We start from the raw sequence: 24,268 nt of genomic DNA, 5'->3' as shown, positions 1-24,268 counted from the left end.
TTGCTTTTAATCACATTTACTGCATTTGTATATCTTTTTACTTGCTCAGTACATTGCTATCCTAAGTATTGTAAGCTGGAAGTGGGTTGGAGTTGGCTTTTTCTTTAATCAGATGAATTAACATTGTGTGTAATAAAAAAAATAAAAAAATGGGAAAAAATTAATCAAATATTTTCACAGCTATAGCATAATTAACTTGTTTGTGACTTTCTAAATGCAGTTTTTAACATTTTGAAAGCCCGTTTGACATAAAATAACACCCTTCCGTCACCTTTACGTTAGTTTAATCCAACATAGTAATGCTGCCGTGCACAGGCTGGGCCAATTGGTGCTCACGATACTGAACAGTGTGATCTGATAGGTTTGGTCTCCTCTAGTGGCCAATACTACTGTAGTATTTTTACTTTGTTTAATTCAGCCATTTTAAAGCTTAAACATGCTTAATTAAGGCCAAAAATATGCTTGCATTTTTTTCTCACATAAATTTGAGACATCTCCTCTGCTGGTGATGAGTTAAGTTAAGTTAAGTTAAGTTAAGTTAAGTTAAGTTAAGTTAAAGTACCAATGATGGTCACACACACACTAGGTGTGGTGAAATTGGTCCTCTGCATTTGACCCATCCCCTTGTTCACCCCCTGGGAGGTGAGGGGAGCAGTGGGCAGCAGCGGTGCCACGCCTGGGAATCATATTTGGTGATTTAACCCCCAATTCCAACACTTGATGCTGAGTGCCAAGCAGGGAGGTAATGGGTCCCATTTTTATAGTCTTTGGTATGACTCGGCCGGGGTTGGAACTCACAACCTACCGATCTCAGGGCGGACACTCTAACCACTAGGCCACTGAGTAGGTGGATCAGCTGCAGCTGGTTAACAAGTCAGCTTCAACGGTTCTTTACTCAGCCGTGTCTCGTCCTACGCCAGGCTTTTAAGCTTCGCTCCTTTCGGCCCCTTGTGTGCTACATTTTTGAGAATTTAGTTTTACTTTCCTGTTGGCAACTTTTTACTCTTTTGTTTGAGCAAAAGCTTTCCTTCCTGCCTGTTGCTCTCACATCACACTCCCACCAGTACCCGAGGGCCTTTCAGTGCTCCTAAAAGTGCACGCAGTTCAGTGATTTATCATATGGGGCATCATATCATAGTGCCTGCATATTCTCAAGGCTTCATCTCCTGTCTGCAGCATTCCTGCAGGCTGCATCAGGCCGAGCCATCAGCTGCGTGCACAGACTCGGTCGTGCACGAGAACTAAGGCGCTCACTCACAAAAATTCAAATCCTGGAAGCAGTCGCAAATGCCCGAGCTCCACTGGTTTGACATGGACGTCATGGTGGTCATAGTGAAGGGCTTGGGTTGGCTCAGTTGTTGAGACATGGCTGGCTGATGGAGAAAATAAATGGGAAGAGTTGTGCGTTGATAAAAAAAAAACAATTCATCACCTATTTGGCTGACTTTAAGAGTTCAGTGCATGCATCATTATAGGCCATACAATTCCCCCAAAAGTCAAAGTAAACAAGATACTGTCCATGGACATCTTACCAGAGTGTGTGACCCGGTCTGCAGAGAAGGTGACTGATGCATGAGCACCTGTGCCGCGCTTATTTTATAGACATGCGTGTAGCACCAACAGGTCAAGCCAGTCGTATAGCGTGCCAAATCGGACGTGTCGAGCAGACCGATTAAGATAAGATTAAGATAAGATATACTTATTGAAAAGTGCGTCAGTGTAAATTTGTTCTCGAATACCAAATAGGAGTACTGCTGATCGGACAATATGATTAAAGTCAGTGTTTTACGTGGCAGAACGTGTCAACCCCAGCAGTGTACACGGTGTAGCATCATAATAGGACAGGTGCAAATTCCATTCAGCTTTAAAGGCTGAGGTACAGAACAAAAAATGACAAAAAGATGCTTGCCCGGCATTCACACTGGTATTATTGTTATGGGACCGAACATAAAGTACGCATGAGTAAAGACTTGATTGGAAAGTTTAGGATTCATGATTTACGTGACGTGACTGAAATGTTCTAAAACAAAATGCCGTTTCATGGGTCGAACACATAGATCATTTTTATGTTCTGTTATTTTTAATAAGCTTCTAAATAATCTTCTAAAATATACTTTTAAAGAGTTGTCATTGGGGATGGGTCTCGCTCACATTTGTTAACAATTCCTGGTAGATGGGAATCGATACCAGTACTCAACATTACCAATTTTTGCTACTTGTGTTTATAAGAGGCTCTTTTTTGTTTAACATTTAACAGTGGGCTGATAATGATAACTGCACTGTCCTGTTGTATCTTGTTTTCTTACACTTCTGAGTCTCATTTGCAAGTATTACTTAGTGCAGGGGTTCTTAATCGTTTTGACCTTGGGGCCCAACTTTTTCCACTACACAGGGGCCCGGGACCAACTCAAGTATTAACACCGTAGTGGTAATCTTACTCCTAATTTGAATGATATTCAATAATTATATCTAACCTCACAGTTTAAAACCTTGTCAAATGATATGAAACCATGTATTATTCACAAAGATTATTATCGAGGCTGAGGTCAGGCTAATTAGAAAAATAAATACTAACCAAACATACTGCGTAAGAAGGAACTCATAAATGACTGGCTAACAATAAATTCACATAAAATTATGCTGTGCTAAAATAAATAAACAAAATTAATTCTGAATATGTTTCTTAACTATAACTAAACAATGGACCCCGGCCCTATGGTTCAGAAACCCTGATATAGTAGATGGCATGCAGTTGTAACATCAAGACGTTAGATGGCAGTATTGTATACGCTACGAAGTGTTGTCTAATCAAGGAGTAATTTTTGCCTTGACACTGAATTATTTATTATTTTGTTGTTGAGCCCTACAGAGTTCTTAAACTGTAAGTATTGTACTTATTACACACCAACTGTTTGATTGTAACTTGCATCTTATTTGTAGTTTTCATACCAAATTTGGTGGTGTTAAAATGGCCATGTAAAATCCTTCATGCTAAACAGTAGCATGTCTATGGCAAAGCCAGCGCATTTTCAAAAGTGGAGCCTGACTGTACGTTTGTGTGTTTTTCATTAGGCATACTTGCTTTGTTAGCATGGACAATTCTAACATTACCGAGAAGCAGGTTGGCTTAGTGCACTCCAAGTGCTGCTTGACTGCTTGTTTCCCCGCCAAGTGTTTGAGCAACCGAACATGACATCATGTGCATCAACGGAATTTAATATATGGCACCAATTGATTTAATGACTAGATACCAGGTAGAATCTACGGAATTTGGTACCCATCCCTATTCACAGAGAGAGAGAGAAACAGAGAGAAAAGTGAATAATCTGATTTAAAAAAAAATGTATTAGACTAAAATGAAATTTATTCTGGCATTTATTGACAGCAAATCTGATGTCAGCCCGATACTTTACCACATAGCTGTGTAAAAATCACTTCAGTGTCTTTTTAGAGCACTAGTTAATGAAAGCCCCAAAGTCCAGAGAGTCCATGTGATTCAGACCAAGTGCGACCCCTGCAGGAGAGGGAGTGTAGTGTATTTGGCTGCAGAAGAAGAAGAGGAGGATGATGAGGAGGAGGAGGCATGAGCTGCAGCCCTTCTTTTCAGCTCCCTGGAGATCTGCAGCCAAGATAGCGTGTAGCAGCAGCATCCGTACAAGCAGTCGCTCCACACGCTGCCCTGCAAGGGAACACGAGTGGGAGGCAAAGGATGAACACATGATCCTTAAAAATCATATCTAATCATACATGATTATTTGTGTTCATGTGCACTCTTTGAGGTCGTAAACCATGTCACCAGCAAACTAGATTGGCACTCCACCAAAACGCAACATTCCTAATATTGATATTATCACCAACATGCGTGAATGTTACTGCCAGGAGAAATTAAGATTTTTTTTTTACATGCTCTGAGCTTTTATCGGTACTGAGAGCGATCCGCGGCCCACTCCGCCTCCGAAGGAGCCAACATTACCAACCACCTCCTTCTATCATGGCAGCGCTCCAACTTCAACCGCCCCCACCTCCATCTTTCTTTCTACTCCTCTTGCTGAGCACAGCATCCAAAAAGTCCTATTAAGGTTACAGTACCACGCCTTTGGGTTGCACCCCTCAATGCTAATAACGCTCTAAGACATTTTACACCACAGGTGTCAAACTCAAGGCCCGGGGGGCCAGATCTGGCCCGCCATTTTATGTAGATGACAACGAATATATATATATATATATATATATATATATATATATATATATATATATATATATATATATATATAAAGCATTTTACCCCAAAAATAAAATTCAGCTTATAGGAGAACCAATGGACGGTCCTCTATTCTTCCCATAAAACCCACTAAAAAGCATCCAAAAAGCGCCAACAATCCTCTATTTATATTTTGTGACTTGATTATTAACCAAGCATTAGTGATATTATTATTATTATTATAAGCGGTAAAACGATTTATAGCGGTGCCGTGATCACTGTGCCTACGTTTATGAGTGTACAGCTGCTTCCTCGCTTCCTTTGCTAGTGAAAGTTATTGTAGATCATAAATCATGTCTCACACCTGGATAGTAGAAGGACAAAGATGTAATCCAACAAGCTGGTACACTTTGACAGGTTCTGTTTGTCTTGTCCTTTCAGTCATAACCCCCATTGGCGCCAGACTAGTGAGGCAAACAGGAAGTAGCACTGAAAATAAAATAAGAGCGCTGGAAAAGAAACAACACCAAACACAATAAAGAAAATAAACAAAGTCCAAACCTGTCATGACAGTCATGAGAGTTACACCCTCCAACAACAAAATTCTATCAGTCGGCATCCTAATGACAGCAGACCTTGTGCAGTAAGTGCCATCCATTCATCCATCCATCTTCTTCCGCTTATCCGAAGCCGGGTTGCGGGGGCAGCAGCCTATGCAGAGAAGCCTGGACTTCCCTCTACCCAACTATTTAGTCCAGCTCTTCCCAGGGGATCCTGAGGCCTTCCAGGCCTGCCAGGAGACACAGTCTCTCCACCGTGTCCTGGGTCTTTCCCGTGGTCTCCTACCGGTCGGACGTGGGGGCATTCTGACCAGATGCTCGCACCACCTCATCTGGCTACTCTCGATGAGGAGGAGCAGCTGTTCTACTCTGAGCTCCTCCCGAATGACAGAGCTTCTCACCCTATCTCTAAGAGAGAGTACAGCCACCCGGGGGAGGAAACTCATTTCAAGTGTTTGTACCTGTGATCCCTTTAGTTATAACTCAAAGCTCATTACCATAGGTGAGAATAGGGACGTAGATTGACTGGTAAATTGAGAGCTTTGCCTCTTTCACCACGACGCACCGATTCAGGGTCACCACGCTGCACCGATCCGCCTGTCGTTCTCACGATCCACTCTTCCCCCACTCGTTAACAAGACCCCGAGGTGCTTGAACTCCTCCACTTGTGGAAGGATCTCCTCCCCAACCTGGAGATTGCACTCCACTCTTTTCCGGGCGAGAAACATGGAGTCAGACTTGGAAGCGCTGATTTACATCCCAGTTGCTTCACACTCAGCTGAAAACTGATCCACTGAGAGCTGAAGATCCTTGCCAGATAAGCCAGAAAAAAAGCAGTGACCTAATCTTGCAGCCACCAAACTGGATCCCCTCAACGCCCTGACTGCACCAAGAAATGTTGTCCATAAATTTAATGAACAGAATTGGTGACAAATGTCAGCCCTGGCAGAGTCCAACCCTCACTGGAAATGGGTTTGACTTACTGCTGGCAATAACAAGTCGTTATCCATGGCTTTGCCAAACTCTTCCCGTGTCAGAGTGTTTGCCTTTGCAACCGCCAAAGCCGCACATCGGAGTCCCATGAGCCAAAAGGACCCAATAGGTCTCCTTCTTCAGCTTGACGGCATCCCTCACCGCTGGTGTCCAGTAGCGGGTTCTGCGATTACCGCCACAGCAGGCACCGACCACCTTGGTCGATCGCCTGCCTCGACAATAGAGGCACAGAACATGGTCCACTTGGACTCAATGTCTAGGGCCTCCTTCGTAACATATTTGAAGTTCTTCTGGAGGTGGGACTTAAAACTCTCTCTGATGGGAGACTCTGCCAAATGTTCCCAGCAGACCCTCACTATGCCTGTGAGGGTCCTCCCCCACCATCAGAGCCGACTCACCACCAGGTGGTGATCGGTTGAAAGCTCCGCCCCTCTCTTCACCCGTGTGTCCAAAAAATGAGACCGCAAATCCGATTATACAACCACAAAGTCAATCATTGAACTGTGGCCTAGGATGTCCTGATGCCAAGTGCACGTATGGACACCCTTATGTTTGAACATGGTGTTAGTTCGGGACGATCTGTGACGAGTACAAAAGTCCAATGACAAAACAAAGTGAGCGTTGAGTCTCCCAGTAGAACAAGGGAATCAGCAGAGTAAGCACTCTCCAGTACTTTAGGGACTCCAAAAAGGACTCATACTCTGAACTGCTGTTTAGTGCATAAGCACAAACAACAGTCAGGACCGGTCTATTTGATCGCATGTATTTAATATTTAGAATGAATAAAAAAATAAAAACATATGTGTTCTTGGCTTACATTAAGGATTGTGAACGATACGCAAAATTCCCCTAAAAGTGCAGTTTCCCTTTCAACTTTAAAATTGCACAATAATGTAAAAAATATTGTAGTATCAAACATTTTACTGTAAAAAAACATAAAAAATAAACTGGGGAACCTTTTTTTCCATTTGCAGTAATACACTGTAAAAACAACAACTGAAGATTTTGCGATAAAACACTGGCAGTTCAGTTGTCTATTTTTTAATAATTTATTTTTGAAACTGTGGTACCGTTTTTCCATTAAGAGTAATATGCTGTAAAAAAAAAAAAACACTGTCAATTTGACGGTAAAATTCTGGTGACTTTTTTTTACCATCAAATCTACAGATATTCTTTTACAGTGCACATAAAAAAATATGTATAATAATGAAATGCATAGGCAATTAAGAAATATCATTAGACAAATACTTCTACAAATATATTCATTTATATTCACTGTTACTTGCGGCTCTCTGAGGGCAGCCATAACTGCGATGTGGCCCTCAATGAAAACAAGTTTGACACCCCCGTTTTACACCATTGTACGCTTGCAACACTCCTGGTGCACAAATCAAGGTGCATGAAGGCCATAAAGAGCTAGAATGGACATCAGTGACGTGACCACATCACACCTGTATGCCGTATCGTTCCCTCACAGAGGCCCTCATGGCAAGGGAGGCTGGCGGCACGCAGCCGATACAGTCCAGCAGGGGCAGCAGTGGGCACGCGCCCGCCTTGCTGCTCACCTTACAGGTGAACACCGGGAGGCAGCAGAGGGCAAAGCAGCCTGCAAGCACACACACACACACAACACACACACACACACACACACACACACACACACACACACACACACACACACACACACACACACACACACACACACACACACACACACACACACACACACACACACACATACACACACACGCACACACACACACACACACACACACACACACACACACACACACACACACACACACACACACACACACACACACACACAAACACACACATAGGCTCATTGACCAACAAAATGTCTCTGGCTTGTCACGTCATAACTTACTTACAGTCGCCCATGTCTTCATGACACGCACAAAGACCCGTGCTCCATTGCCCGGCCTCTTGTTTGCGCCTACTTTGCGGCTGGACCCGGATCACATGTCGGGGCATCGATGACCTTTCAGGATGTACTCAAAATTACAACTGAATATTTATTTATTTATTCTGGGTCACACGACGCATGAACATTAAATAATGTTATGATGGTCTGCCCAAGGTAGCATTCTGGCTAACAAAGCTCAGTGGACCGGATTCGAACCTGTGGGATTCCATTGACTTTTTACTCATCTTCAGTCAATGATCTCCTTATAGTGCTACAAAGTAAATAGGAAAGCAGAACTTACCTTTCAATGTAGTCCTCCTAACGGATGTTGTTGCACTTCTGTATCTGCCTGCTACCCCTTTAACTCCCCGTGTGCTTGACCTGCAGTGTTTTGGTGTAAACACTTGCAATTAAAACTGGTTTCGCTGAGACTACTGCTTGCACAAACAATGTTGATATTGATAACTTTGCCATTTTAGTAAGGATGCTGTGACAAAATTTAAGTGACATTTCTATCAAATGAAAACTTGGATATACTTTAGAGCAGTCAGTGTACAGCTTGTAGAGCAGTACAGTGGAACCTCAATTTACGAATATAATTGGTTCTTGAATAAGGTTAGTAAATATAAATGTTTGTATATTGAAGCAAATTTCTCCATAAGAAACAATGTACATATCAATAATGAGTTCTAGCCTCAACTAAAGTCCATTAAGGTTTGTATACTTGGAACCCAATATAGCATGCAACACATAACACTGAATATCAAACAAACACAACAATGTGGTAATGGATCAACGTTCTATTTAATAACAAAGTCAAAACAGGAAGCTAAACTGTTCTTAATTGCAGCTGCCCTGCCGACACGCACACACTGTCACTAGCCCTGTGGTGCACTTGAAGTTTGAAATCACAAAACGTTTTCACATCAGCAACCAGTTTGACTTTAGCAACCAGTTGATTACAATGACTAAGAATTAAAAATATAATCCATTTTACCTTGTTGGTTAATCTTCTTTGCTTGCAGCGGAAGGATGAGGCAGTGTCGACAACGCTGTGGATACTTCCTGAATATTTCAAACCACACATTGCTTTTCCATTGCTCTCTTTGGACTCATATTGAGCTAGCAAAACTAGAAACATGTTGCAAAATTGCTCAAAACACAGCACTGCTCTGCTGACTGAACGACCACCGGCAGTCGATCAGATCGCCCACAATTGCCGCCCACCATGAACGTGCTGCTGGGTACAAAATGGCTGTGCTGCAAGGCACGCAGTGTGAGGATGAAATGTTCCTACACTGAGACAAGGTTCGTACACTAAAGCATATTTTTATTCGGTCTGTGTTTCTTAAATCAAAACGTTTGTACAATGAGTGGTTATAAAATTGAGGTTCCACTGAAAAAGATTCAACACAGCCATTATTGTCTAAATATCTGCAACACATGAGTGCAAGTGACTAACTTTATTATTCTGAATGGAATTATCTTTTCCCATTTTTTCCAAGTTCAATTTTAACATGTTGTTATGAATGTGAGTGTAAATGTTGTCTGTCTTTGGTGTTGGCCCTGTGATGAGGTGGCGACTTGTCCAGAGTGTACCACCGCCTTCCGCCCGAATGCAGCTGAGATAGGCTCCAGCACCCCCCCGCGACCCCAAAAGGGACAAGTGGTAGAAAATGGATGGATGTATGGATTTCAAATTCTTTCATACATCAACAATACATTGGTGAATCATTTCAGCCTGGTTAAGTACCACCAGGACAAAAATTCCTCAAGGAGTTAAGAGTTTTGAGATTCATATTATTTTTCTACATTTCACTTCAGTCCAAAATAAAAATGTTTTTGTTGTTTTTTATTTAAATTATGTTAACCCTTTAAATACAAATTTATTCTAATTATGTAATTTTTTATTTATTTTGAATAATGTGCATAAATTGAGTTTTCCATACTGTGGTAAAGACTTTAGGCCTGTAAGATTAGCAATACAACTAATTTTGATGCATTGTAGCTATTTTTCTACCTGAGGGGTTTCATTTTGGAGAAAATTTGTATAATGTGTCATATTTACTGTTTAGGAATTAGATGGAACAATTTGGGGAACATTTAGCATACACTCTTAATTCAGCCTCAGAGGATTACACAATAATGGCACTTGTGTTGACAAATTTTTAATGGACAGTAAACCTATACTGCCATACATGCTGTACATTGACTACTCTAAATTATATACAAACCTCGTTTCCATATGAGTTGGGAAATTGTGTTAGATGTAAATATAAACGAATACAATGATTTGCAAATCCTTTTCAACCCATATTCAGTTGAATATGCTACAAAGACAACATATTTGATGTTCATACTGATAAACATTTTTTTTTTGTTGCAAATAATCATTAACTTTAGAATTTGATGCCAGCAACACATGACAAAGAAGTTGGGAAAGGTGGCAATAAATACTGATAAAGTTGAGGAATGCTCACTAAACAGTTATTTGGAACATCCCACAGGTGAACAGGCAAATTGGGAACAGGTGGGTGCCATGATTGGGTATAAAAGTAGATTCCATGAAATGCTCAGTCATTCACAAACAAGGATGGGGCGAGGGTCACCACTTTGTCAACAAATGCGTGAGCAAATTGTTGAACAGTTTAAGAAAAACCTTTCTCAACCAGCTATTGCAAGGAATTTAGGGATTTCAGCATCTACGGTCCGTAATATCATCAAAGGGTTCAGAGAATCTGGAGAAATCACTGCACGTAAGCAGCTAAGCCCGTGACCTTTGATCCCTCAGGCTGTAGTGCATCAAAAAGCGACATCAGTGTGTAAAGGATATCACCACATGGGCTCAGGAACACTTCAGAAACCCACTGTCAGTAACTACAGTTGGTCGCTACATCTGTAAGTGCAAGTTAAAACTCTCCTATGCAAGGCGAAAACCGTTTATCAACAACACCCAGAAACGCCGTCGGCTTCGCTGGGCCTGAGCTCATCTAAGATGGACTGATACAAAGTGGAAAAGTGTTCTGTGGTCTGACGAGTCCACATTTTGAATTGTTTTTGGAAACTGTGGACGTCGTGTCCTCCGGACCAAAGAGGAAAATAACCATCCGCATTGTTATAGGCGCAAAGTTGAAAAGCCAGCATCTGTGATGGTATGGGGGTGTATTAGTGCCGAAGACATGGGTAACTTACACATCTGTGAAGGCGCCATTAATGCTGAAAGGTACATACAGGTTTTGGAGCAACATATGTTGCCATCCAAGCAACGTTACTATGGACGCCCCTGCTTATTTCAGCAAGACAATGCAGAGCCACGTGTTACATCAACGTGGCTTCATAGTAAAAGAGTGTGGGTACTAGACTGGCCTGCCTGTAGTCCAGACCTGTCTCCCATTGAAAATGTGTGGCGCAATATGAAGCCTAAAATACCACAACGGAGACCCCCGGACTGTTGAACAACTTAAGCTGTACATCAAGCAAGAATGGGAAAGAATTCCACCTGAGAAGCTTAAAAAATGTGTCTCGTCACTTCCCAAACGTTTACTGAGTGTTGTTAAAAGGAAAGGCCATGTAACACAGTGGTGAACATGCCCTTTCCCAACTACTTTGGCACGTGTTGCAGCCATGAAATTCTAAGTTAATTATTATTTGCAAAAAAAAAATGAAGTTTATGAGTTTGAACATCAAATATATTGTCTTTGTAGTGCATTCAATTGAATATGGGTTGAAAAGGATTTGCAAATCATTGTATTCCGTTTATATTTACATCTAACACAATTTCCCAACTCATATGGAAACGGGGTTTGTATATAAAAGTTTCTTTGGTATTATCCTCCGTGAAGAATTTCTGGAACAAAGCCCACATGATGTTTCCAGTGATCCTCCTTGGAGTTGTTATTCCTGTTTGTCCCCAATGGAGATAAATTCAGGTTCTATGGTGGGAGTTTCAGCCATACCTGCTTGTGGATAAGGGCCCGAGCAGCTGACTCGGTTAGATGGTTGGATAGATTAGCTGAGAAAGTGGCTCTTCATGTGGAGACCATTAGCTTGAAGGGTAAAGTTCATGTTGTTTTTGGAGTTAATTTTAACACTTGAGACATTGCAAATCTTCAGCGGATGTGAACCTTGCTCCCATGGCTGAAGGATGGATGGACCAAATACATCAGCAAATAAAGAACACAACAGTTAATACATCACAGATTCATCCTGTCCACAACGGTGCAAAAGACACATCCGTGGTCACTTGTCATCAACTCTAACTCATGAGATAACAATTGCTTTTTTTGCGGGGGTATCAGTATATTTATCAGCAAGGATAGCATACATGATGTGGAGGCCCTTGGAGAGACTTGGAACCTCTTTGGGTCTTTTTTTTATTGCATTTGAAGATGACAAAATGCAAGAGAATGTTCATATTAAAAAGTATGCGAAATGAAATATGGCCACAGAAGTTGTAAAGGAATTAATAAAAAAATTTGTATTGTCCGTTCTTATTTATTATATTATTTTTAGCATGAGCAATTGAGTGAATGTATGTTAAAGTTAACTGGGACCCTTTTGATATACTTTAAACCTGTTGTCTATGAATGTTCTCATTCATCCAGTTCATTGTCATCTCAGGGCATTCAATCGATTGCAACTGAACTGCTCAGTTTCTCTTAGAAGACGTTTCGCTGCTCATCCGAGTAGGCTTCATCGGTTCGTGTTCATAGACTTAGATTAGTCAGATCTAAGTCTGACCAATCTACGCGGGGGATCTTGACTATTTTGGACTGGTAGTAGTCGATCCATAGCAATCGTTCTGCCACACAATACCTCAATGCTAACGAGGGGAATTTACACTTCAATTTACTTGTTTGCATGAAAACAGTTGTTTTTCTCACTGCAATAGGGCGAAAGCATCCTTGCCCAGGCACACACTCCTGGTTTTTGTAGTATAAATATTTTGGGTTTTGGTACCAGTCGCTGGACTAGATCTGATCAATCCACCTACTCGGATGAGCGGCAAAACGTCTTCTAAGACAAACCAAACAGTCCAGTTGCAATCGATTGAATGCTATAAACCTGTCATTTTACAATGCTTTTTCCATGAAAACCAACTGAATCCGAGCATTTCCTTTTGAGATGCGTGAAAATATTGGAGGTATAATTCGACCCCTCAACCGCTAGAGTACCATATATATTCATATTAGGCGCATAGTTGCTTTGAATCTGCCAACAACTTTTATGTTTATAAAAACAATATTGGTGAGTTGGTAGTGACACAAGATTGTGTGTGCGTGCATAAGTATTGCATAGTTTGTGTTTTTGCCATACTTTTTTTTTTCTTTGACAAAAAGTGCATAAAATATAAAAAAACTAAAACACTTTAATTTGGATAGCTCTTAAGTCGATCTCGAGATTTAAGTGTGGAAAGTTAAAAAAAATATATAATAATAATAATAATAATATATATATATACAGTACAGGCCAAAAGTTTGGACACACCTTCTCCTCATTCAATGCGTTTTCTTTATTTTCATGACTATTTACATTGTATCAAAACTATGAATGAACACATGTGGAGTTATGTACTTAACCAAAAAAAGGTGAAATAACGGAAAACATGTTTTATATTCTAGTTTCTTCAAAATAGCCACCCTTTGCTGTGGTTAGTGCTTGTGCCTCACAGTGAGAAGGTCCAGGGTTCGATTCCCTGACTGGGGTGTTTCTTTGTGGAGTTCTCCCCGTGGCTGTCTGGGTTCTCTCCGGGTACTCCAGCTTCCTCCCACTTCCAAAGACATGCACCTGGAGATTGGTTGATTGGTGACTCTAGAATGTGTGAGTGTGAATAGTGGCCCTGCGATGAGGGGCGACTTGTCCAGGGTGTACCCCGCCTTCCACCCAAGTGCTCGAGACCCCCTGCGACCCTGAGAGGGACAAATAAACAGTAAGTAAAAATGGATGGATGGATCTACATCAGCACACTACTGTATATACACAATTTGTCATTATATTATGACTTTCGAAAAATATAAATTTTTCAATATTTCCGTATTATGTATCTGAAAGGACTTGTTCCTTTGATATTACAACATTGCTCTCCTAGTATTTTGACTTGGTTCTCATAGAATTACTGCTCTTTTCCCCCCCCATTCGTATCTAAGTTTATTTTAAGAATGTGCCGAGGGCCAATGAAAATCCAAGCGAGGGCCACACTTTGGACCCGCTGCTCTAAATTGTCAATATATGTGTACGAGTGAGTGTGAATGCTTATTCATTGTATTCACTTATTCATTGTTTCATTTATTCATTTATTTAAGCATTCATTCATTCATCCATTCATGTATTTAAAGTATGTATTTATTTCAGACACAATAAACAACAAATAATATTTTTTAAATGAATCTAAACAATTAAAATTGAAGTAAAAATAACATCTCCAATACAATATCGTCTGTTTTTTTTGTAAATTTGTAAAAACAACAACAAAAACATTATGTAATGTAGTTGTCTATATCCATTCTATGATTAGCTGTTGATAGACTATAGCTCACTTTAAAAAGGACAAGTGGTATTAAAAATGTTTTTGGCTTCTCATTTTACACCAAATGTCCAATAACTTTTATGAACTAAAGCAGAGGTTCTCAAACTGTAGTACCGCGGGCTCAGTGGCGTGTCCAGGTTTTTTTTCTTCAGGGATGGCACAGGAGGGCTCTTGTCTTCTGATAAGACAATTGCTGACATTAAATAATAATGACTCTGCCGAGAATCAAATTGCTGTCATGTGGCCCAAAAGACAATCGTGTAGACCATGATTACACTACAAGAGAATAGCCATGATGAGTCTAAATTTAGAATGTATATATTTTTTGGTTTCCATTTTGTGCTATTTATACTGCCCATGGTGCGGTAAATGGCTTGTATTAAGTTTGTTGACCAATTTAGTATCATGTACTGTTGTTCTTTTTTATTCCTTTGGCATTTAAATAATAACTGTTTTTACTTTCTCTCCAGAATCAGGTTTTATCCGGATGAGTTTGCTAAGTATAAAAATTAACCTAAAATTTTTGAATGAAAGAAACAGCTGTTCTAAATGTGTCCACTGGATGTCGCAATAGCAATTCTTTGTATCTTTGTAGATGATGCTACATATGTACAAAATAAACCACATGATGTTAGTACATCCATCGAGGAAAAAGATCAAACTACATAAATAACATCCTGTAATTTGATTTTGATATAATTTTTTATCCTGATGGATTGAAAATTAACACCAATGAGTTGACTGATGAACATTATCACATAATTTATTCAGAAAATATAAATAACGACAAATAAAGAGAGAATACTATTAACCGCAACATGTAAGTGTAAAAAAACCCCCAACAACATTATGATTTGTACAATTTCAGAATGTGCTTTTTCTATTTTTAAACAAAGAAAACAATCTGAAGTTGTCTTTATTTTTAAGTTATCGTGCTGGGATTTTACCAGTCCGGCCCACTTGGGAGTAGATTTTTCTCCATGTGACCCCCGATCTAAAATGAATTTGACACCCCTGATCTAGTAGTACGCCAAAGAACTCTGTAAATATGTACTGTATTATGGAGTATCATTGTTAATGATGTGTGTGCATTGTGTGTAATGTTACAGTGGAAAAATTGTTTAAACATACTTGTTGAATAAAACCTCTGCCTTGTTATAATGAATACTTAGGCCCACTATGCTACTGTGTTTTAATGTTAGTCATAATGATCAATCAATCAATCAATGTTTATTTATATAGCCCTAAATCACAAGTGTCTCAAAGGGCTGTACAAGCCACAACGACATCCTCGGTACAGAGCCCACATACGGGCAAGGAAAAACTCACCCCAGTGGGACGTCGGTGAATGACTATGAGAAACCTTGGAGAGGACCGCATATGTGGGTAACCCCCCCCCCTCTAGGGGAGACCGAAAGCAATGGATGTCGAGTGGGTCTGGCATAACATTGTGAAAGTCCAGTCCACAGTGGATCCAACACATCAGCGAGAGTCCAGTCCACAGCGGGGCCAACAGGAAACCATCCCGAGCGGAGACGGGTCAGCAGCGCAGAGATGTCCCCAACCGATGCACAGGCTAGTGGTCCACCCGGGGTCCCGACTCTGGACAGCCAGCACTTCATCCATGGCCACCGGACCTATGCAACTCCCCCTCGCAAGGGACAGGGGAGAAGAGGAGAGAAGAAAAGAAACGGCAGATCAACTGGTCTAAAAAAGGGGGGTCTATTTAAAGGCTAGATTATACAAATGAGTTTTAAGATGGGACTTAAATGCTTCTACTGAGGTAGCATCTCTAACTGTTACCGGGAGGGCATTCCAGAGTACTGGAGCCCGAATAGAAAACGCTCTATAGCCCGCAGACTTTTTTTTGGCTCTGGGAATCACTAATAAGCCGGAGTTCTTTGAACGCAGATTTCTTGCCGGGACATATGGTACAATACAATCGGCGAGATAGGCTGGAGCTAAACCGTGTAGTATTTTATACGTAAGTAGTAAAACCTTAAAGTCGCATCTTAAGTGCACAGGAAGCCAGTGCAGGTGAGCCAGTATAGGCGTAATATGATCAAACTTTCTTGTTTTTGTCAAAAGCCTTGCAGCCGCATTTTGTACCAACTGTAATCTTTTAATGCTAGATATAGGGAGACCCGAAAATAATACGTTACAGTAATCGAGACGAGACGTAACGAACGCATGAACAATGATCTCAGCGTCGCTAGTGGACAAAATGGAACGAATTTTAGCGATATTACGGAGATGAAAGAAGGCCGTTTTAGTAACACTCTTAATGTGTGACTCAAACGAGAGAGTTGGGTTGAAGATAATACCCAGATTCTTTACCGAGTCGCCTTGTGTAATTGTTTGGTTGTCAAATGTTAAGGTGGTATTATTAAATAGATGTTGGTGTCTAGCAGGACCGATAATCAGCATTTTCGTTTTCTTAGCGTTGAGTTGCAAAAAGTTAGCGGACATCCATTGTTTAATTTCATTAAGACACGCCTCCAGCTGACTACAATCCGGCGTGTTGGTCAGCTTTAGGGGCATGTAGAGTTGGGTGTCATCAGCATAACAGTGAAAGCTAACACCGTACTTGCGTATGATGTCACCTAGCGGCAGCATGTAAATACTAAAGAGTGCAGGGCCAAGAACCGAACCCTGGGGAACTCCACACGTTACCTTGACATAGTCCGAGGTCACATTGTTATGGGAGACACACTGCATCCTGTCAGTAAGATAAGAGTTAAACCAAGACAAGGCTAAGTCTGACATACCAATACGCGTTTTGATACGCTCTAATAAAATATTATGATCGACACACATCGATAATGATGGTACACGGAGAGCCAAGTGTTTTCTGAGGTGGTACTTGGTGAAAAAGTTTGAACAAAAGTTTCTAAAAATAAAAGTTTTATGTCACATTTTTGTATTTTCCCATTCCAAAGTTGAGTTGAGTTGAGTTTGAGTTTATTTGGAACATGCATGCATACAGCATGTTACATCACAATTTCCAGTTTCTCTATTCAACATGTTCGAAAAGGAGTAGGAAGAAGCAGAGCTTATTTGATCCTACCTATTTTCCTTTACATAGCAGTTGCTAAAACTTTTGTTCACTTCCTGTTCTCAATTTATTCACAATACACTCTATAGTACTAACAATACAAATAAATAAATAATAATTGGTGAAGTTAGTTATATTTCATACGGTGAGATGAGTAAGATTATCTAGAAAATGAATGGATGGATGAGATAAATTCAGAATGTTTATCACGGTTCTTCTTCTTTGTACTTTGTAAACACTTTAAGTTTGAAGAGTTTCTTGAAGTGGATTATATTAGTACATTGTTTGTTTTCTTTGCTTAATCCATTCCATAATTTAATTCCACATACTGATATACTGAAGGTCTTAAGTGTTGTACGTGCATACAAATGTTGAAATGACATTTTTCTCTAAGATTATATTTTAAAGTAGTTGTGCATTAAGAAAAGTTCTGCACTGTAAAACCTGCATGGGGGTTCCAGGAGCTTAAAAAGTATGATATACTGTAGAATTGTCACCAACATAACCATGAAGTTCATGTTGAGTCAGGTTCCTGCAGCCCAAAGGTGCATAATTAGAAAGGGGACTTCAGTTTTCTCCCACGCAAACTGGTTGCACTTGTCAGCCATCGTCAGGTGACTTGCAGCATCACGTGACTCACGCAGGAGGCTTATGAGGTGGTGTCACTCATTGGCCGAGGCTGAGTCACACAGCGTGTCTGACATGCGTAATTACGCACCGCTACTTTTTTTCCACGCTTGATCTCTCCCGTGAAGTGACAGCGTTGTGCGTTTTCAGCTTGGAGCGTGTGTGTGTGTGTGTGTGTGTGTGTGTGTGAGGGGGATAAAAACCGGAGGATGTCCCCACGGCGGAGAGGAAGAGGCTCCTTTAAATAAACCCACTCGCCCTCGGTAGGGAGAGAGAGAGCTCCGGTAAACAACAACACGGCGCAGGGAAGTCTTCTTTGCCGCTCTACAGCTGCATTGCAACCTCGCTGGAAGGTAATTATCGGGATTAAACCTTTTCTGGATGTGTTGATGGCGTTTGAACCTTGCTGGTCATTTTATTTACGATTTCTTCTCAGGGAGGAGTGTTGATAGGGTGGTCACGATCAGTTAAATTGGGCTTTTGTACCGTCATCTCCAGCATATATTTTCAACATTTAACAATTGTCCAAACGTGTCTCTTTTCATTCACAGCCCATAAAGGACAATCCCAACGTTTTATTGTGATCGATATCGTTATCGCTGCCATTGCGGAAGTGAAGAGCAGCACACAAACAGTCAACTTTGTGCTGTGGGGACATCTAGTGGCGTAAAGCAGGCACTGCAGCTCCTGGCAGCAGCCATGTATGGGTCTTCCGGCATCCCCGAGCTCGTCCCACCCACTGCCCCGCCCATCCAGCCCGATCAAGGGGGCCAGCACGGCCCAGGTCAAGACCAGGGCAGCGGTCCCAACCCCCAGAGGCTTGGCCAGAGGGCTCCCAAATTGGGCCAGATTGGTCGCTCCAAGAAAGGTAATTTTCACAATGTTGTCGGTCTATCTGTGTTGGCCATGCAATGAGGTGGCGACTTGTCCAGGGTGTATACCGCCTTCAGCCCGAGTGCAACTGGGCTCCAGCACCCCCCCGCGACCCCGAGAGGGACAAGCGGTAGAAAAATGGATGGATGGGACATTTGAATGATTTTTTTTTTAATGCCAAGATTATGGTTCCTATTATGGTGATTGAAATACTAACAGTATGGTTAGCATTCACCATTATGTTTTGATTTTGAATGATGAACAATTAAAAAAAAACAAAAATAACTATTACGGACATGCTGTAATGAGAAACTAGAAATATGTGATGCATCATATTGTGTAATAATGATCATATGTATGCAATATGATATATTTGTAATTATTATTATTAATAATCATGTTGTTGTTGTTGTTGTTGTTCTTATTATTATTACTTAACGTTGTATCTACATTTTGAGAGGCCCTTATGGTATATAATACTTGGTGCATACTCTGACAACATATGCAATAATATTGCAAAACAAAATGTCTTCTGTTGGGTTGAATATGTGGGTTATTTTTATATTCTGCTACATTTCACTAAATGCATTAAGATGATTTTGTGACAAATGTGGTCTATCTCAAGTATTCCAAACCAAAATGTCGTCTGCTGTGAATATGTAGGTTATTTTTATTATTATTATTTTTTACCTTTTTAGATTTCAACAAAATATTCAAAAATATACATGCACCTGGGGATAGGTTGATTGGCAACACTAAATTGGCCCTAGTGTGTGAATGTGAGTGTGGATGTTGTCTGTCTATCTGTGTTGGCCCTGTGATGAGGGGTGTCTTGTCCAGGGTGTACCCCGCCTTCCACCCGAATGCAACTGAGATAGGCTCCAGCACCCCCGTGACCCCGAAAGGGACAAGCGGTAGAAAATGGATGGATGGATATTTTTAAAGAGCTTTCAGGACATAATATGTAACATTACACAAATATTCCAAACCAAAATGTCGTCTGTTGGCTTGAATACATAGGTTATATTTATAATCTGCTACATTTACCATCGTAGATTTCACAAAACACCTCTAAAATATAATTTTTTCATGAGATATTACGTGGCTTAGCTTAAGTATTTCAAACCAAAATGCCAAAATGGGTAGGTTGTTTTTACATTTTATTTTTTTCCAGTTTAGATTTCAACAAATATTTTTAAAATATATTTTTAAATAACTTTTAGGAAATAATAAGTAATGCTACACAAACCAAAATGCCATCTCCCTGGTTGGATACAGTACGTAGGTTATTTTGATATTTTATATTTGCCATCTTAGATTTCAGCAAAAGCCTCTAAAATGGCCTTTTAATAAGCTAAATTTTTTAATATTATTACTTAACGTTGTATCTACATTTTGAGAGGGCCTTATGGTATATGATACTTGGTGCATACTCTGACAAAGGTTGCGCAATAAAGAAGATATGAAAGTAAGGATTATGTGACCTAATTAAAATATTGCAAACCAAAATGTCTTCTGTTGGGGTTGAATATGTGGGTTATTTTTATATTCTGCTATATTTCACTAAAAGCCTCTAAAATATACTTTTTAAGATGCATTTGTGACATACTGTATGTGTCCTAACTCAAGTATTCCAAACCAAAATGTCGTCTGCTGTGAATATGTAGGTTATTTTTCACATTATTATTATTTTTTAAATTTTTTAGATTTCAACAAAATCTTCTAAAATATACTTTTAAAGAGCTTTCAGGACATAATATGCAACATGATCACACAAATATTCCAAAACAAAATGTCGTCTGTTGGCTTGAATACATATGTTATTTTTATATTCTGCTACATTTACCATCGTAGATTTCACAAAAAGCCTCTAAAATATACAATTAAGAAGTTTACATGAGCTATTACGTGGCCTAGCTTAAGTATTCCAAACCAAAATGCGAAAATGGGTAGGTTATTTTTACATTCAATTTTTTTTTTCCAGTTTAGATTTCAACAAATGTTTCTGAAAGATATTTTTAAAGAGCTTTTAGGAATTATATGATGCTACACAAATCTGGTTGGATACAGTACATAGGTTATTTTGATATTTTATATTTGCAATCTAAGTTAACACCAAAAGCCTCTAAAATGGCCTTTAAAGAGCTTTTTTACATATTACTTGATTTAACTCAGATTATTTGTATATTCTGCTATTTTACCAGTTTGTTTTACCAAAAGCTTGCAGAGTGCACTTTCAAAGAGTCATTTCTGCCTGCTTTTCTTTTTACACTGCTCTATATAGCATTCACAATCGCTCACCACATTCAGCAACATGATGCAGATAAATGTCGTGGATTGATTGGAAGTATACATCATTTCTTCTTCACATTTCCCAATCTTCCTCTTTTTAGTGGACTTGGATGACGAAGTGTTGGACGACATCATGAACAACAACGGCCAGTGTCCCGTGTCCCTCCCCATGTCCTGAGTGAGGACATCTGCCACCAGAATGTCTCCATGCTTGATGCCAAGTGTCTCCAGCATAGGCTGGTGAGGGTGTGAGAGGCCCAAAGAGGGGCGGAACCTACGCCTTCATTGTAAAATCATGTCACCTCTTTCCAGACTTTTCATGGCTCTCTGTGCCCTCCCCTCCTCTTAACCCTAGGAGGTCTTCGAGTTGACTTGTAAACGACAGCTGGTTGCGTGGAGTTGCACTGGAGTGTGTTAGTGAGAGGCTGAGATGGCTTTGGAGCATCCTTGCAGGAGGAGTGTCTTCTGTACTGGTCATACTGGTCATACTGGTCAAGTGCTTTCTGTATTAACCAGGAGATGGAAGCTTGCAATTTATGACATTTCGCAAAAAACGACTGATTTGTATTGCTTTTAAAAGACGAGAAACACTTTTGTGCTGTATTTTTTTTTTCTTCCTTTTAAAGTTTCTAAATGGTTATTGTTGGTTTGCACTTTGTGGGAATGCTTTACGTTACGTGCAGTGACGTGTTGCACACTTCTATGCATGAAGTACGTGAGAGCATCGTCCCCAAACTCGGTCTTTAAAGGGCTAAAAATACGTGGTATAGTATTTATCACACCGCACCGCTGTGGCCTGCATGCTGAGGGCCGAGTCGCCGTGGCAACCGGGAGATAGCAATGTCTTGTTTATATTAATGACACAGTACTGGTTTCAATGGACAGGACAGGACAATCACACCAGGATGAGAAGCACCAAATTATTTTTTGTTATTATTGTTGTGATCCAGAGATGCTTGTGGTGATAAATTGTTGACTTATTTATTTTTGACTTATTTGGCTGTAAGATTGTTACAACTTCTTTGTTGTTGTTGTTCTTGTTGTTTTTTAATCAAGATATTTTTATGTTGTTTGCATGGAAATGGCCAGCCTTTCAAACTGCATCCACGGAAATAAAATACATATCTTCATGAGATAATTGTTATTTTGTCAGCTAGCTAAACATCCAACAATTGTAATGACGAGTGGAGCTCGTTTATCGCTGAGCAGGTGCCCACAATGTGACAGGTTGCACATAGCATGCGGCACAGAATGAGGTTTTGACACATAAGAGTCGACTTTCTATTTTTATCCAAGTTTGTGGTTTGGATTCTTTTCATCAGCATAACAACTAAAGAATGCACGTGAATGCATTTTTCCCCCTCTCTCATTACAACACCATGGAAAATGCTGCCTTTTATTTCATACAAGTACATAACGCTACATGCAAGAGTATGTCATGTAAAAGAAAACAAAGTGTGAAAGTCATACATATGGCAAAAATAAATATTTGCAAATATTTGATATTGAGTGGCTTATTGTGATTTGATATCTATTGGCCCTCATGAGGCATTTTGAAGAAATAAGGTATAAATTAGTGTAATAAGATATTACACTAATTTACTTTGCCACCTATGGCATATATTGTGTATGTGTAAATGTAGAATGACTTTTAAACTTTTGTATTTATATACAGTAGGTTTTCTATAACTTTTATGTATACACATAAACACAATATATATGTATATATAATATACACTATATTGCCAAAAGTATTTGGCCACCCATCCAAATGATGAGAATCAGGTGTCCTAATCACTTGGCCAATAAAATCAAGCACTTAGGCATGGAGACTGTTTCTACAAACATTTGTGAAAGAATGGGCCGCTCTCAGTGATTTCCAGCATGGAACTATCATAGGATGCCACCTGTGCAACAAATCCAGTCGTGAAATTTCCTCGCTCCTAAATATTCCAAAGTCAACTGTCTGCTTTATTATAAGAAAAGTGAAGACTTTGGGAACAACAGCAACTCAGCCACGAAGTGATAGGCCATGTAAACTGACAGAGATGAGTCAGCGGATGCTGAAGCGCTTAGTGCTAAGACTTTTTGCACAGTCAGTTGCTTCAGAGGTCCAAACTTCATGTGACCTTCCAATTAGCCCACGTACAGTACGCAGAGAGATTCATGTAATGGGTTTCCATGGCCGAGCAGCTGAATCTAAGCCATACATCACCAAGTCCAATGCAAAGCGTGGGATGCAGTGGTGTAAAGCATGTCACCACTGGACTCTAGAGCACTGGAGACACGTTCTCTGAAGTGATGAGTCACGCTTTTCCATTTGGCAATCTGATGGACCAGTCTGGGTTTGGAGGTTGACAGGAAAACGGTACATTTCGGACAGCATTGTGCCGAGCGTGAAATTTGGTGGAGGAGGAATTATGGTGTGGGGTTGTTTTTCAGGAGTTGGGCTTGGCCCCTTAGTTCCAGTGAAAGGAACTTTGAATGCTCCAGGATACCAAAACATTTTGGACAATTCCATGCTCCCAACCTTGTGGGAACAGTTTGGAGCGGGCCCCTTCCTCTTCCAACATGACTGTGCACCAGTGCACAAAGCAAGGTCCATAAAGTTATGGATGACAGAGTCTGGTATGGATGAACTTGACTGGCCTACACAGAGTCCTGACCTGAACCCGAGAGAACACCTTTGGGATGAATTAGAACGGAGACTGAGGGCCAGGCCTTCTCGACCAACATCAGTGTGTGACCTCACCAATGCGCTTTTGGAAGAATGGTGGAAAATTCCTATAAACACACTCCGCAACCTTGTGGACAGCCTTCCCAGAAGAGTTGAAGCTGTAATAGCTGCAAAAGGTGGACCGACATCATATTGAACCCTATGGGTTAGGAATGGGATGGCACTTCAATATCATATGTGAGTCAAGGCAGGGGGCCAAATACGTTTGGCAATATAGTGTACATGATATAATATATTCATGATATATATTGATACTGCCTTGCAGAGAAGATGCAATTATTATACATGATGGTTATGGTACGTCTGAGCCTTGCAAAGATTGATACAAAACATTTGAAAGATGTAGTTTTGCACATGAGCGATGCTAAAACCAGTGCGCATGCGGGCACACACACACACACACACACACACACACATATAATATATGATTTATATAGTATATATATATATAATATATATTTTGTATATATGATACAT

General features: G+C 40.2%; 2 protein-coding genes across 3 annotated transcripts in view; both read right to left on the bottom strand.

The window, feature by feature from the left end:
* LOC133662652 (cornifelin homolog A-like) overlaps window positions 1–1,406 on the bottom strand; it is a 6,488-nt gene extending 5,082 nt beyond the window's left edge. The window contains exon 1 of the mRNA XM_062066766.1: window positions 1,259–1,406. Coding sequence (XP_061922750.1) covers window positions 1,259–1,367 — 109 coding nt within the window. The 5' untranslated portion in view covers window positions 1,368–1,406. The remainder of the gene's footprint in view (window positions 1–1,258) is intronic.
* A 1,794-nt stretch (window positions 1,407–3,200) lies between these two features.
* Window positions 3,201–8,872, bottom strand: LOC133662651 (placenta-specific gene 8 protein-like). Of its 2 annotated transcripts, XM_062066764.1 has the most exons (5): window positions 8,679–8,872; window positions 7,983–8,062; window positions 7,647–7,756; window positions 7,206–7,360; window positions 3,201–3,679 (listed from the first exon to the last, which is right to left on the bottom strand). In XM_062066764.1, the coding sequence occupies exons 3-5, from the start codon at window positions 7,747–7,749 to the stop codon at window positions 3,497–3,499; spliced, it is 441 nt and encodes a 146-aa protein (XP_061922748.1). In that variant the 5' UTR covers window positions 7,750–7,756; window positions 7,983–8,062; window positions 8,679–8,872; the 3' UTR covers window positions 3,201–3,496. The 2 variants fall into 2 exon arrangements, with proteins under 2 accessions (XP_061922748.1, XP_061922749.1); XM_062066765.1 differs by lacking the exons at window positions 7,206–7,360; window positions 7,647–7,756; window positions 7,983–8,062; window positions 8,679–8,872 and adding exons at window positions 4,566–4,690; window positions 4,763–6,247.
* Window positions 8,873–24,268: the final 15,396 nt, after the last annotated feature.

This window comes from Entelurus aequoreus, linkage group LG12 (assembly GCF_033978785.1).
Source record: "Entelurus aequoreus isolate RoL-2023_Sb linkage group LG12, RoL_Eaeq_v1.1, whole genome shotgun sequence".
Lineage (NCBI taxonomy): Eukaryota > Metazoa > Chordata > Actinopteri > Syngnathiformes > Syngnathidae > Entelurus > Entelurus aequoreus.
Note: the sequence above shows the minus strand (reverse complement) of the source record. Positions and strands in the feature narration are given on the sequence as shown.

Excerpts from the sequence above, each read along its gene's own strand:
- LOC133662651 (XM_062066764.1), bottom strand. The coding sequence starts at position 7,749 with ATGCCCCGACATGTGATCCGGGTCCAGCCGCAAAGTAGGCGCAAACAA. Across the intron at positions 7,361-7,646 it reads TCATGAAGACATGGGCGACT|GCTGCTTTGCCCTCTGCTGC; the intron begins GTAAGTAAGTTA and ends GTGTGCTTGCAG. Across the intron at positions 3,680-7,205 it reads GGGAACGATACGGCATACAG|GGCAGCGTGTGGAGCGACTG; the intron begins GTGTGATGTGGT and ends GTTCCCTTGCAG.